At 36.1% G+C, this 15,666-nt stretch overlaps 1 protein-coding gene across 1 annotated transcript; it reads left to right on the top strand.

Annotated features, from left to right (window-relative positions):
• Window positions 1-9,673: 9,673 nt before the first annotated feature.
• LOC123541139 (complement C1q-like protein 4) lies at window positions 9,674-13,759 on the top strand. The gene is made up of 4 exons (XM_053526281.1): window positions 9,674-9,827; window positions 10,627-10,737; window positions 11,216-11,353; window positions 12,184-13,759. Exons 2-4 carry the CDS (start codon window positions 10,647-10,649, stop codon window positions 12,597-12,599), a joined length of 645 nt encoding a protein of 214 aa, XP_053382256.1. The 5' UTR covers window positions 9,674-9,827; window positions 10,627-10,646; the 3' UTR covers window positions 12,600-13,759.
• Window positions 13,760-15,666: the final 1,907 nt, after the last annotated feature.

The raw sequence follows: 15,666 nt of genomic DNA, 5'->3' as shown, positions 1-15,666 counted from the left end.
CTCTGATTTCTTAACACATATTGACTCGTCAGCCGTAATATAAACTATAGGTTAATTTAATTCCTTTGAGACGAAATGTTTACGGTAAATCACAAAACTGTATGTGACCACATCACACAAATATCATGGACGTGTAAAATAAGTTCCATATTCATTTTTTATATTCTTGGTATTGTGTGAGTATGTGAGCAACTACTACAGTAACTGATTGAAATAGCAAAAACAAGCAGCGTCGGATTCTAGAATAATTCTGAACTTTATATTAAGATTCGAAATATTCGGAATTTACTCCGCTCTAGGGTTAGGTGGAGGTAACCACTGAACGAATTCGGCTGCGCAACACCTCTAATTACATCTCACATGCTAAATACACAGTTCGTTTTTTATTGCAACTGAACGGACAACAGTTAAGTCACAGAAGCCCGATCTTGTTATTGCTAGCTGTTTCCACTATGCCAGGGGGAAATTTCAATTTTTGTCCAGACTGAGACCGTCATCTGGCCATAACTATTGAAAGAATTCTGCAGCAAAGCACGTCTTTATGCATTTCAAAATCTTGATAAATAGTTTTTGTAAATTGCAACTGAGCAAACAAAAAAGGTTTATCACAGCTGTCTGATATCAATAATTTTTATTTTACCGTCCAGGGTAATCATTCAATTTTTCTCCAAATTGAGGCTGTCATCCTGCCCTAACTACTGAACAAAATCGGCAACACAGCACTTTTAATTGCCGCTCACATACTAATTTTACAGTCATGTTTTCATTGCAAATGGGAAAAAATCACTTAAGTTACAGTTGCCGATTATTGTTAAGGATTGTTAGATTGCGCGCGATTGTGACTTTTCCGGCGTGTCCTTTCAATTTTCTCCCAAATGAGACCGATATCCTGTCCTGACTACTAAACGAAAGACCGCATTCCTATGGGAAAATAGCTGTTTCCATGGGAAAGTTAAGATTTCAATGTTGTTTGCTGCTTTGTTAGTAGCATCATACCAAACTGAAAAGTTTGGCGTGCATAAGGGTTTGCAGTACTTTACTGTCGTGAAAGAATGTTTAAGATAGCGTGCACAGAAGTACTTGCTGTTTTTGCCACATATTGACGAGGCAAATTAAAATTGGCGACCATTTCAAATACTAATTACACTGTATTTTATTGCAACTGAGCGAACAACAGTTGAATCAGAGTAGCCCGATATTACTAAGGGTTGCAAAATCGTTACACTTTGTCATGGGAAAAGTTTCACTAGTTTTCCAAATTTAGACCGTCATTCTGCCCTGACTACTGAACGAATTCGGCAGCGTAATCACAAACTAAATACACAGTTACTTTTTTCAAGACAACTGAGACAAAAACACTTGTGACCCGATATTACTAAGGCTTGTAATATCGTGTACCGTTAACACTTGTCCAGAGTTAAAAATTGAGTTTGACACAAACTGAGACCGTCATCTCGCCCTAGCAACTGTACTAAAGCAATTCGACAGCTCAGCACCTGTAATTGCCGTTCACAAGCTAAATTCACAGTTACATTTTCATTGCAACTGAGCGAAAAACACTTTAGTCACAGTGGACGAATGTTACTACGGCTTGTAATACCTTGTGCGATTTTGATTTTTTGGCGTTTTCTTTGAATTTTGTCCATATCGAGACCGTCGTCCTGTCCTACCTACTGAATGAATTCGTAAGCGCAGCATCTCTAATTGCAGCTCACAGGCTAAATGCACAGTTTTTCTCGGCAATTGAGCTAAAACCAGTTTAGTCACAGTAGCCTGATATTACTTAAACTTTTAATATCGTGTGTTGTTTGGCCAAACACTTTTCCTTTAGTTCTCCAGACGTGGACATCTCTGCAGAATGTGCTCAGCAGTTTGCTGTTCCAGGCCACAGGGGCACATCGGAGAAGGAGTTAATTAAGCTTTGTGCACATGTTGGCATTTAACCTGTTATGTCCTGTGCGAAGCTTAAAATGATGACTTGTTCCAATCTGCCAAACAGCACCCTAATGAGAATCAAAGTGCCCGGCAAGATGGAGGACCTGAAGAAGACGGCATCCTTCATTGCTGGATCAGGGGTGACGGTGAAGGCGGTGACCGCCAAGAAGAAGAAGAAGAATATCATGTGCGATGCACACTCGTCAGGGGAATTTTCAACTTATGTCCGAATTGAGACTAACATCATGCTCTTACTACTGAACGAATCCTGCAGCGAACATCTTTTATTGCAGTTCACAAACGAAATACACATTTATTCTTTCAATACAACTGAGTGACAAACACCTGAGACACCTTGGCCCGATATTATTAAGGTTTGTAATATCGTGTACGGTTATGACCGTGTTCGGTGAAGAATGTCAATTTTTATCAAAATTGCGATTGTCATTCTGTCCTAACTACAGAACAAATTCGGCAGCACAGCTCCAAATATTGCATATTGCAGTTCACAGTCTAAATACACACGTATTTCTTTCATTCCAGTTTAGCGAAAAACACTTTAATGCCAGTGGACCAATATTCCTAAAACATGTATTATCATATTTATGCTGTTCTCACTTGTCCGGTTTTGCCCAAACTGAGACTGTCATCCTGCCCTAACCACTGATAAAGTTCGGTAGCACATTTCCTCTAATTGCAATTCAAATACTAAACATATTTCTTTTATTTCTATAGAAATTGAGCAAAAAGCATTTCAGTCAGTGTGGCATGATATCACTAACGCTTGTAATATCGTGTGCGGTTCTCACTTTTTACAGCGTGTTCATTGACGTTTTCTCCAAACTGAGACTGTCAACTGTCCCTAAGTTTTGAACGAATATGACAGCGCAGCGCCTCTGGTTGCAGTTCACTGGCTAAATACACAGTAAGCTTTTTGATCGAAATTAAGCGAAGATCACAATATCAACAGTGGACTGATATTACTAAGGTTTGTAATATCGTGTGCGGTTCTCCTTTTTTCGGGTGTTAACTTCTTTTTCGAAATTGAGACCGTCATCGCCCTTACTACTGAACGACCCGGCAGCGCAGCACCTCTAATTGCAGTTCACAAGCTAAATTTACAGTTAGCATTTTAATGCAAATGTAGGGATAATACACGTTTTTTTGTGTATTAACGTCTGCAGAAGCCCGCGGGATTGTTTGTGACCGAGACCGAAGGTCGAGGTCACAAACATATCCCAAGGGCTTCTACAGGCGTTAATACACAAAACAAACGTGTATTGTCGCTATTCTAGCGTAAAAAAACATTACACGACGACTAAATGCATTGTTTTCATTTGTGATGACTTGACGATTCCGGTACATTTTTTATTTACCATTCTTGTTGTTCTTGGAAACGGTAAACATGTTTTAAATATCCATAACCGGGGCACACATAACAACAACACTACTGAAAGCGTGATTTGAAGGTTTTTGAGCATCTTATTTTTATTTTTAGTTATTACAAACGTTACATTACACAAAATTTTGCATATAACTTAAAAATTTGATAAACAGGAACACAATTATTTTAAGAATAACAACTTTACATTCGAATTATTTTGAGTACGAACAAACAGAGTACGGATGAGTACGAAGCTAGTGACTAGCTTTCGAGGTTTATTTTATGAATTCTGCGAACAATCAGGTAAAAACAAACAGACTGATACTAACAAAAATCATTAATATAATACCTAAAAACGGGCAATAGCACAAGTTACACGCGATACTTATTTATTCGCAGTTATTTACAATAACTGAACAGACGCTTTGTAAAGGGAGTAAACTCTAAGAGAAGCTAGAGCGTACATTGATTGGGGCAGTACGTTTGGGGTTGGAAACTAATACAGCTAAACATACTATGGATTACATTGTATCTATATTGCTACAAGAAGAGGTTATTATGGAAGAAACAAGATGCAGGTGCCAAATATCAGTCTGCGCAGAAATACATACATACGGCCCTGGCAAAGCATTTCAAAAATAAAAATCATGTATTAACAGCACGTGAATTGCCTTGTTTGCACACGATTTTTCTCCCGTTAATACATGGGCGGATCCAGTGAAAAAAGTAGTTTTTATGCAAAAATGAGAGCAAACACTTTAGTCACAGTGGACGAATACTGCTAAGGCCTGTAATATCGTGTGTGCTTCTGACTTTCCGGCGTATACTTTTAAGTTTTGTCCAAATTGAGACCGTCATCCTGTCCTAACTACTGAACAAGTTCGGTAGCGCAGTACGTCTAATTGCAGCTCACAGTCTAAATACACAATTAGATTGTTTTTCATTGCAACTGAGCGAAAAACAGTTGAGTCACAGAAGCCTGAAATTTCTACGGCTTTAAATATCGTGTGCTGTTCTCACCGTGCTAGTCAATGGAAAAAAAATCAATTTTTGTCCAAACTCAGACTGTCATCCTGTCGGACTACTGAACGAGCGCAGCACCTCTTATTGCAGTTCACAAACAAAATACACAGTTATCTATTCAACGCTTACAGGTAACAGTGGCCCGATATTATTAAGGTTTGTATATCGTGTGCGGTTCTCGCTTTGTCCGGTGTGAACTTTCAATTTTGAGTGTGTTGATCTGTATAAGGACGCACTGAGTCGTTCGCGACAGTAAGCCATGCATACGTCGTACTGCCGCATTTTAAATGATTGAAAGTGGTCTTAAAGACTGAAACAAGTTTAAAAAGCACTGTTACGACGCACTGAGTCGTTTGCGACAGTAAGGCATGCATACGTCGTACTGCCGCATTTTAAATGATTTAAAGTAGCAATATGATTTAGTGCTCTGGTTGTTGTAACACAGTACTACATATATGAATTTCGTATGGCTTAGTGCAGCAGTTGTTTTGACATTTACATATATGTGTTAAAATGTTGCTGTCAGATTAACAAATTAATGGTGATTTGACATAGTTATACGCAACTGAGTTGTCTAGAATTTTAGGTAAGGATAACTTTTAAGAAATTTTTCAACCTTCCTTAAAGATATTATTTTATTAACTAAAGACTTACTGCGTGGGGTACTTACATGGTTCATTGCACAGCGTCGATTATTCAGGCTAACGAATTGAGTTTATTGTTCAAAATTTCTAACAGGGTACTTACTACTCGTATTTGTAAAACAATAAAATAATTACGTTACTTAGAAGCTATTTGTGCTTACTGGGGTTACGCTTTTATTTCGTATGTACAGGTGATAGATTACACTTAACAGGTCTTCCTTGTTCATCGTGGGATGACCCTGGAATTTATGTCACAACTATTTCCAGCCGAGCCGACGCCAGGTCTCCAGCATCCAGTCTAAGTCGATACTGCTGGAAACAGTACCAATTTAAGTAAATCACCGAACTAAACTATGTATTCATACACAAGTTAAAGCATAGCAAAAGTTCCTTCCAGGGCACATCTATATAAATATGAAATGATCATCTTGTAAAATTTTGGTTGCAATGTCTGTTTTATACTGCCAAAAATGTCAGGTAAATATTTGCGCTAGTTATTTAACATAAATTGTTAAATCCAACAACAAATTAAATCTGTTACCACTTTCAGTAGAGTAAATACGGCAATAAGACATTGACCCGGTCAATCCATTAAGATTCGATGTGTGACTTTGTTGCGCATAATTAGAGGCTCGCAATGGGGTTTGTTTTCACATATTAACCATGCATTTGAAGGTAACGATAATATTTGGTTGTTTACATTTTTTGCTGATATATGTCTATCTGGTCGACTAAATGTACATATGTTATGTGCTTCAAGAATGAAGGAAATAAAAGAATCAATCAATCAACCTCGGGTTTAGTATTATGTAATCCATGGAACGCGTTCAGTCAGAGAGTCGCCTCAATTGAGAAAGAATAGTTTAACGTCAGAGGTTATTTCTAAAGTCACGGAGTTTAATTGGCCAGCTTGTAATTACAACAGCTTTCGATATCAGTAGCTCAGTCAAGTGTGACTTACCGCATTAAGATATTCCTTCTCAAGAGAAGGAACAATAATCGGGATATTTGACATAAAAATTTCATTTACTAGTAACCACACAAATTTGAGCGAATGAAATCAATGCAATTTATCTATCAACTCCTTTTCCGACTTTTAAGAAATCGATTGAGGTATTTAAAAAAAAATCAAACAATTCCACTATTCGGCAATTTGACAGTAAAATGAACATATGTCTCAATAAGAGACCTCTACTTTAAAAGGAAGATACACCAAGGGGCATAATTCTGTCAAGAACACAAATTAGAGTTATTGGGATTGTTACCACACATGTAGATGATGATGGTAAAAATTTTGAGTTTCAAGCCATTATTTTATATAGTACCAAAGTAAGGTCCAGAAAACGAAGTTTGTCAAAAAAAATAAAAATAAATAACGTATGAAAGGGGCATAATCTGGTCAAAAATACAAATCAGAGTTTATGGGCATTGTTACCACACAAGCAGATGATGATGATAAAGATACATTTTAAGTTTCAAGTCTTTATCTTATATTGCACTAACTAAAGTTATATCCAGAAAGCGAAGATTGCCAAAAAACTTTAAGCATGAAAGGGGCATAATTCTGTCAAAAATACAATTAGAGTTATGGGGAATGTAACCACATATGCAGATGAAAATTATAAAGAAATATTTTTAATTTCAAGTTACCAAAAAAATGTCTATAAACGAAGCTTTCGAAAAAAATTAACATAAAAATAATTCCAAGTATAACGACTTTGTGACCTTGACCTTGGGTATAACGAGTTCAGGCCCTGCACATACTTTGTTTGTACGCTGGACAATGTTTATGTGAACTTACAGTTAGACATAAGCAATAGTAACAAAGATATGACAGAAAAACAAAGTTTGCCGAAAAACTTTAACCTTAAAAATAACCTAAGTATAACACCTTGGTGACCTTGACCTTAAGTATAATGGGCCCAGCCAGTGCACATACTTTGTTTGTACGCTGGACAATGTTTATATGAAGTTACAATAAGATATAACCAATAGTAACAAAGATATGACAGAAAAACAAAGGTTGCCGAAAAACTTTAACCAAGAAAGCTCACGCCGACGCCGACATCGGCGCCGACGGCGGGGCGAGTAGAATAGCCCCCCTATTCTCCGATCAGTGGAGCTAAATACTAGGTTTCGCTTCAATTATGACATGATATTAAAATATATATATTCCAAGTATGTGTAAAATTTCAAAAGTTTTAATAAAATAATTATAAAATATTGACAGAACAAGCGTGTTTAAAGATTTGTTTAGTGTATTCGGTTTGAACACTTTACAGGCCAGGGTTCACTGAGACCGTCAGTGAGGTAAAATACATACATCTGTATGTTATATATGAATTTTTTTAGCTCAATTATTGATGTCAACTTTTTCAAAAAATGAAATGGACATTTTAGCCCTTGCAGTTGCCCCTCCCACCGTCCCTGCCCCCACCTCCCACACACACTCCATAAATTCAGTGAATGTAGGGTACATACACCTTCCGAACATACCAATGTACGGCTTTTGCATGAAATGTATGAACTTAAAAAGTCTAAAAACTAAAAAAGCTTTGCCTGAAGTTGTTTTAACCAAATGACCCGAGGCGGGCTTTGGGCGAATCCAAACATTGTTCCTTAATTATTTGCCAATATTCCAATTTCACCTAACATGATCAGAATGTTCATATACATTATAATTCGGCCAATCTTGGTAACCAGTTAGATCTGCCTAGACACTCTGGAGTAAACGCTTTTAACTGCCAAATTTTGCCAAATTAGCACTATACGCTCTTTAACCTATAAAGCCTTTTGAAAGCCTTTATCCGATCTTCATCAAACTTGGTCAGAATGTCAATGGCCAAATTCGTTAACCCACACGATCGCCTACGTCACTTTAAAGTTATGGCCCTTTATTTGCCCAATGAAGTGTTTTCGATGCCATTATTTCAATGGGTACATGTATATTGTTTCACAGTTTGTCATTCTTGTATGTTATTACAACTCTATTTTCCGTATTTACAAATTGAAGCTTTATGCGAAATGTGTATACATACACTCTGTATAAAGCTCCGCGAGGGCCGGGAATCGACCTGTGGAGTTTCCATTTTTTCTAATTTATTCGGATTTAAAGTAACGTGTGTTATACGGATGGGAGCTTTATGCGGTATCAAATAGCTACTCTACCAAAACCTTCATGTCGGCAATGTACAACTAGTATGAGTGGTTGTTAAAACATAAGTTGTTAAAGTAATCCATTAATGATTAAAGTAAACGTAAAAGGAACAAGAACTGTTTATAAAACACGTATTCAATAAATTGTCCAATTTTCAGCCCTGTCCACTTAACAGCAGATATCATTTCAAGGAGTGTTTTATTAATCTTAATTTCATCAGGATGTTCATGCCCAATGTTTGTGGCCATTTCATTGTTGTACGTTATCTTAATTGCACAGTCATTTGTATACTTCATTGTTGTACCTTATCTTAAGTGTACAGTTATACACCCATCGTATGCATATCCTTGTTTGCAGCTAAGTGTCTGATTTCAGTTAAAGGTATCCAAAGGCCATCTAGATATTTTAGCTTTAGATATTTACTTCAAATGTAGAAAATCATCATAAAATCTATTTAACTCTACTAAATATATAACATAATTGTGCATGCAGAGCCACATTCATGTTTATATAGAATTAAACTATATGCAGTAATTGTTCATACACACAAACTTGTTAATTTCATGTTTCTATAAACTATATGTAGTTTATTTCATATTTATATAAACTATATATAGTAATTGTTCATACACACGAACTTGTTTATTTCATGTTTATATAAACTATCTGTAGTAATTGTTCATATTTTAATATGAAATTGGGTCTAGTATACATTTAAAATTATTTTAATATATTATCATTATCCAAGTCTTTCAATAGAACAAGCGTAGAAAAATACGTAAGTCTTCGTTCAGACAAAGATATAGAATTCAATGCATTCTTCAGAAAAAAACACCTATTTCTTGGGTTTAAAGTCACAACGACTGCATTTAGGTCACATACCGGTTTTCCAGCTTTTAGAGGTGGAACAAGACCGCAGGTGCTAATCCAGACGGTTTTCCCAGCTTTCAGAGGTGGAGCTAGACCCCAGGTGCTCATCCATGCATTATCTCAGGCATGCGCTGGCGCCTGGATAATTCTAAGTGCCGACCTCTAGATGAAGAATTCTACAGACGAACTGAGTTTCGAACCAACATTCGGGAGGGGATGAGGAAGAGATTCGAAGTCAGGGACATTAACCACTCGACCACAGAGGCCTCTTCATCTACCAAAACCTAATCATTTACTAGCATTAACCATTTTTCTCTACTCTTAGACAGTAGCAAAACAGATTTTATCCTTGCTTTGTACTATAACTAGATTCAATAAACCGTTTGTCCTTTATCTTACGCCAGTCATTTGCAATTATACGTCCAAGGAGGTCATTTATTAATGTTGAGGGAGAAAAGATGACACGGTGTTGTTAAGAGAATGAACTCGAGAAAGATAACAAGAACATTAAATTACATGAAAAGATAAAACATTTAGTATCTAATAATCTCAAATATCTTCTTTTCTGTAAAAATAAGATGCTTTTAACGTTTTCCAACATGAAACTTACGAAGGGAAAAACGATTTTGAGGTCAATATTAGTCATGAGTGAACATAGCTACAATATCGGCAATGCACGAGTTTAGTGCGTGAACATGCCTCCATCGCGTCATCGGAAGACAGTACTTAAAAAGGAGATATATACTGCAGACATATCAATATCATTCAAACACTACTACAGCGTCTCCTCGCCAGAAAACAGTTCAACTGAAAGGTAATACATTTACTTAATTGCGGTTTAACGATCAGTGTTACCGTTGCTATTGTGTTAATGTTTCAACAATAAAATTTTACAATAATATAACATGTTTAAATTTAATTATTTGATTATGAGAATTTAAATGTGGATGGCTTAAAATAGTATTAAATTTTAAATTGACACAAAATTAAACAAGAAGCAACGAACAAATATTTATTAATAAGCATATTTAGTCATTTAATATTGCCGTTTCATTATTTCACCTGTTGAAAAATGTGTGGATTTTTTTTGTGTGTGTGTTGTTGTTGTTTTTTTTTTTAGTGGGGGGGAGGGGGAGGGAGCGGGGCTGGTTTTACATCACATCGACACTAGGTCATATGGCGACTTCCCAGCTTTTAATGGTAGAGAAAGACCTCAGATGTGCATCAGTGCACTTATTATCACGGGCGAGCACCTGGGTAGAACCACTGACCTTCGGAAACTGGATTGCTTCCCCACGTGAAGAATACAACGCCCCGATGGAGGCCCGAAGCCACATCGATAAGGGGCAAGTGATTCGAAGTCAGTGACTATCAGCACTCAGCCGCGGAGGCCCTTGAAAACAATGTATTTTGGTTTACTATTGTGCTCAATATTTCCTGTTTCTATTAAGACGATTCCATGGCAATACATGTTGTTAAAATATCCGTCATCCCGCGATCATATTTTAGGCCAAAATTGGCCGAAAAAATATTCTTTGAATACGTTGATCATACTGAATTTGACTCGATACAAGATCTATTTTAGACCTATATTTTCATGTTATGTTTAACAGGTGGTGTACATACATACAGGATGTGTTCAGTGATATTTCTGCTTGTATTAGCCGCTTCTCCGGCGTTGATATCTACCAGACTGGTCAATAGTTATGACAACTTTCCAGAAGGTATTTTTGATTAACATTCTTTATACTTTATTCAGATATAATCAGTTCCAAGAGTTCCAAACTTTCATGTCATTTTTAAAAAGTAATTTGGAATGAAACGAATTTTTTTTATTGATAGCTACAAGCCTATGGTGTTTGTTTACTTATCGGATATAAACGTGTTATTTTTGTATGCGCGCGTGCGTGCGCGTGCGTGTGTGTGTCGGGTGGAGGGGCGTTAGTGCGTGCGTGCGTTGCAACGTTAACTCGCTGTCAGTTGCGGTTTTTGCATGTGGATTTCCCTGGTGGATATTCTACCTTATTTTATTTAAAGCGCGCGTTGGTTTTATTTAAAAGATAAGTCTTAAAATCAACTTACTACCAGTACTATCATACATGATAAAAACATAATTCCTTTATTTTTTGCTTGCAAAATAAATGATTACATAAATAATTTCAAAATCACACATTGCATGATTTAATTTCCTAAACATTTTAGAGTCAATTGACGCACGTGAAAAAACTTCACTAGGGCCATATTCCACCATGGACGATAAAACAGACACCACGGACGGTACAACAGAAGAGAATCAGTTGATAACTAGAATAACTGCATTGGAAGAAACGATTAAACATCGTGAGTATTCCTTGAGGTTTTCTTAAAGCTTCTCGCCAACAGTTTTGGGGAAATTTTTCAACATTTTCAATTCCACCGAGTTTGGTATAGAATGTAAATATGACACTGAAAAAAAATGATAATGGGTGAAAATAAAAATTAGATGCTGGTAAAAATGCAAGAAAAATGTAAATTTTCTGTGTTATTTTAAAAGCGTTTCAACGGTTTACTACCTTCTGCATAATATTTTCGGTTATTTATAAGAACGTCTTGCAAAAATATTTTGTCACTTTCAAAGTACTCACTATTTTAGAATTTTGAGAGAAAATATTTTCCCCTAAAATGTGTGGGTTAATTTTTTTAAAACCTTACAATATGATTTACAATTCGCATTATTTAGAATAACGAAAGAGAACTTAAAAAAGGAAAAAAGGTAACATAATTATTAGCAAAGTGTTTCAGGTTTTATGAAATACTGTAAAATCATTTCATCGTGGACATGAAACTTTGTGGCTTTGGTCAAAACAAATATTTGAAATTCGTGGAACATTTTAATTCATGGATTTCAATTTTGAAAATACGATGAATTGGAATTTTGTTTGTTCATTTGATTTGATTTTTTTAATCGACTCAACCGCGAAATCAACCTAAATTTGTCCCCTACGAAAATTAATGATTTTACAGTACTTGTGCACATTCCTATGTAATTCGAAAAATTAGATTCTTTACAGACAATCTGCAGCTGTAAAATAGGTTTTTATGGCGGTGTTACAGGAGTATTGTTTAGTCAGCCGAAATGCCGACCGATAATTCCGGTCCGTTTATATTTATAATTGTTATTGATTTTTCAGTGGGTCACAAACCGGTTGCTTTTCACGCTGTGAGGGACGGTAACGAATATCCTCATCTTGGAATCAATCAACACATTGTATTTGGTACAGTCTTACTTAACATCGGGAATGGATACAGCGCCCACCATGGCATTTTTACTGCCCCCAAAGCTGGCTTGTATATATTTTCGGCTTCTATCTTAAGCTACAATGGACCCAAGACATCCTTGTTTGCTGCAGACATCGTTAAGGGCGGGTACCTTCTTGCCAGGCTATACGGTCATGGAGTTAATGGATACCATGACCAAGGATCGGCTACAGTGGTCACCCAGTTAAAAGCTGGAGAACAAGTTTGGGTTCGGCAAGCCTGGCCTCCGAATGATTCGCTGTACGGAGGTCGTTATACAACCTTTAGCGGGTCATTGATTAGTTTCTGAAATCGACCCCGTAACTCTATACAGTAAACCTCACTTATAAGGAACTCGGATATAAGGAACACTCGGTTATAAGGAACAGTTTTCAATTCCCCGATCTAATTCCTTCTTTATTCAATGTAAAAATCCTCGGTTATAGGGAACTCGGTTATAAGGAACACTCGGTTATAAGGAACACTTTTTCCAGTCCCAAAGTACGAAATTCAATGGAAAACCCCTCGGTTACAGCGAACAGACATAAAGAATAAAAAATATTGAAAACCGAAAATAGACATGAGAATCGCTGATGACGTCAGAGTAACGTCGGCACTATCACGCGCTTTCATGCACATGAATAAACACAAATTATTTCATTTCTATGATCTTTAGTTTGTTAATTCACGGATACGATAAAAAAAAATATATATAATATCATCAAATTACCAAATACTAGACGATAGTATAGACTAATATTGTACAAGTTTGACCTATCAACCTGTTTTCATCATCGGAAGCCTTTTATCTAGTTTTAATATCCATGCATTCTGTACACTGTTACATCACATCTGATACAACTTATAACATATAAGTAGTTACAGTTTCTCAATATTTATACTTTTACTGTGTGCATGTACATATATATATATATATAGTATATGTCTGCCCTGATGATTGTAGATGAAACCGATCGGTACAAAAATATATATAGAGGAAAACCCATTGGATGTTTTTCTTATATATATATATATATATTTATTTATATACTTGCACGGACCTTTGAGAGTTCACCTGAGGGGCATGAGAAGTGTTTCATATAGAACAGTCCCGATCAAACCTAGTCTACAATTGTTTTGCTTAGTTGAAATTTATGCTTCCGATGGATGTTTTAGTAGATGTTGCTATTTTTTTCTGATTTTCTAAATGTATTATATATTTGTTTATACTTACAAACCGCAATAAAAAAAGAGATCTTGAATCTGAAAAAAATGTAGTTTTGCGCATATGCTTAAGTCTTGTTTCACCTCTGTCGCAAATTAATGTATCTGTGCAAATCACCAGTACCGGTTAGTCTTCCGTCGTGCTGTTATATAACAGCATTTTTGTACCGAACGAAAGCCGGTACCCAGACTACGGTACTCCTCTGACAGTCTAAACGTAAATATTTATCAAAATCATATTCTTTACATCGTTTATTTTCTATGAACACTTTAAAGCACTTGTACAGTAAGTTCCTACAACAAGAAATAAAATTTAAGTCTGACGCATAACCTTTATTTTTAAGGTTTAAGCAAGTCACGTATACAAGTCATAGATACTGACAAATGTCTGACGTAGCATTTATACGGTTTGATTGTCATGTTAAACATGCGGTACCGAGTTGGCTAGGCCGCTCACGATAAATAATGTCCCCCAAATTACCGCGGGTTTCATTCTACACTGTAATTTTACAGTGATTTTTTTTGCGCCGATTTGACTCCGAAATTCGGCGTCTTCCCAACTGACAAAAATGGTCAAAATTCCCAAAAAATGCTTAAAAATTCCCCAAAACGAGATGATTTTTCCCAATTAGATTGATTTCTTGTGAAAGTTTAACTAAAATGATGCAAATAATCATAAAAATTCTGACTCTAATTATGGTTTATTCGCAGAATTTTGTTGCCAACTCGAAGTGCGTTGTTTACATAGAACGGGTCACGGCATAGTACGGCATTTAGTATGACTTTCATCACGGTCGCTAAACGCTTTTTCATGCGTCAAAATGAGTCGGAAAAACAATTGTTAGAAACTTACCTAAATTATCGAAAAATGTCGCATAATTCCAAATATTATAATAAGAAAATAAAATTTAAACACGCCATCGGTACTCCGGACATTCGAACATCTTTTGGTAAAGTTAAAGAGAAATTAAATTCAAATCAAACGTCAGAAAAGCAAATTGATCTGTCCAAGAAATCTGAGTCCCCACAAAATGACCCTCAGAAATCAACAGAAGCTTATGGTGACCCTAAGCTATCTGAGCCATCAGATTCTGTGACATCAGAAAATAACCTGTCTGTCCTGTCTGTTCAACCTCAGTGCATATTTGAATGAAATAAATTTACCTTAAAACAAAACTTTTCAAAATGATTTCTTTATTAATATAAAGGTTTGTTAATTTTTCCCAATTTTGAAGGTTATCGCGCTAAAAATTCCCAATTGAAAAGGCATGGGCTGTTGCCAAAAAAAGTAAAAAAATCACTGTTTTAATGCACCTGGAATTCTGCCCGATGAGACAACAAGGGTCGTCCTATACCTATGAAGACTGGGAACTTGGTAACAAAGGAAGCTTTAAATGCGTTTTACCATGTTAGTTATTGTTTGATTTAATCGGGAAATACGTTAATTATACATTTGAATCAGTGGTTGGTAAATAAGTATATCCCTGAATATGGTTTGTCAACAAATACGAGAGTTTGTGGTGTTTGGTCGTACTGAAATTTAAGTGTACATGTAACCGATATGTGGTGTTTTACTTGCCGCGTCTTTCCTGCAATCAGAATGTCCAAGGTTCAAGTCCTGTCATAGGCGTGTCTTGATATTAAAAGGACAGCGGTTGTTGAGCCGCTAGACTAGCTAAGTAACGGCTATCGATTGCCTACCTGCCTATTGTCTGGTATCAAAATCAGCAAATTTTACAATAAAGTAGAGCAAAGAAAATATCAAAGCACGCATCTTTGTAGTAAATGGTGGTCAAAGTATATGGGATAAAAGCTATATACAGGCTCATAATCAAAGACACGTCAACTGCAGGTACAAGCCGGCCGATGATACAGAGTTGTAGATAAAATATAACCCATGTAAAACTACTCCTCTACCTTTTCTATCCAAACTGTGAGAAAAAAGTTATTGTCAAGTTGTAAACTTGTAAGTTAGCATCTATTTGATTATGTATTCAACGATATTGTAGTCCAAATGTTATTATGAAAAAATGCTTTATCTGCATAAGTACACAATATCAGCAATGTTTTGAAAAAAGTTTTAAAAAAGGACAAAGTCCAACACGCGAAGTCACATTCAAAGAGCAAAGCCGCCCACACAAGTGATGTTAGTC

Source organism: Mercenaria mercenaria, chromosome 16 (genome assembly GCF_021730395.1).
Source record: "Mercenaria mercenaria strain notata chromosome 16, MADL_Memer_1, whole genome shotgun sequence".
NCBI classification, from domain to species: domain Eukaryota; kingdom Metazoa; phylum Mollusca; class Bivalvia; order Venerida; family Veneridae; genus Mercenaria; species Mercenaria mercenaria.
The sequence above is the reverse complement of the archived record's forward strand: the minus strand, read 5'-3'. Positions and strand labels throughout refer to the sequence as shown.

What these genes read in the sequence shown, in the direction of transcription:
- LOC123541139 (XM_053526281.1), top strand. Translation starts at nt 10,647, where the DNA reads ATGTGTTCAGTGATATTTCTGCTTGTATTAGCCGCTTCTCCGGCGTTG. An exon ending in TTATGACAACTTTCCAGAAG is followed by an intron (nt 10,738 to 11,215) that starts GTATTTTTGATT and finishes TAAACATTTTAG; the next exon opens with AGTCAATTGACGCACGTGAA. An exon ending in GGAAGAAACGATTAAACATC is followed by an intron (nt 11,354 to 12,183) that starts GTGAGTATTCCT and finishes TTGATTTTTCAG; the next exon opens with TGGGTCACAAACCGGTTGCT.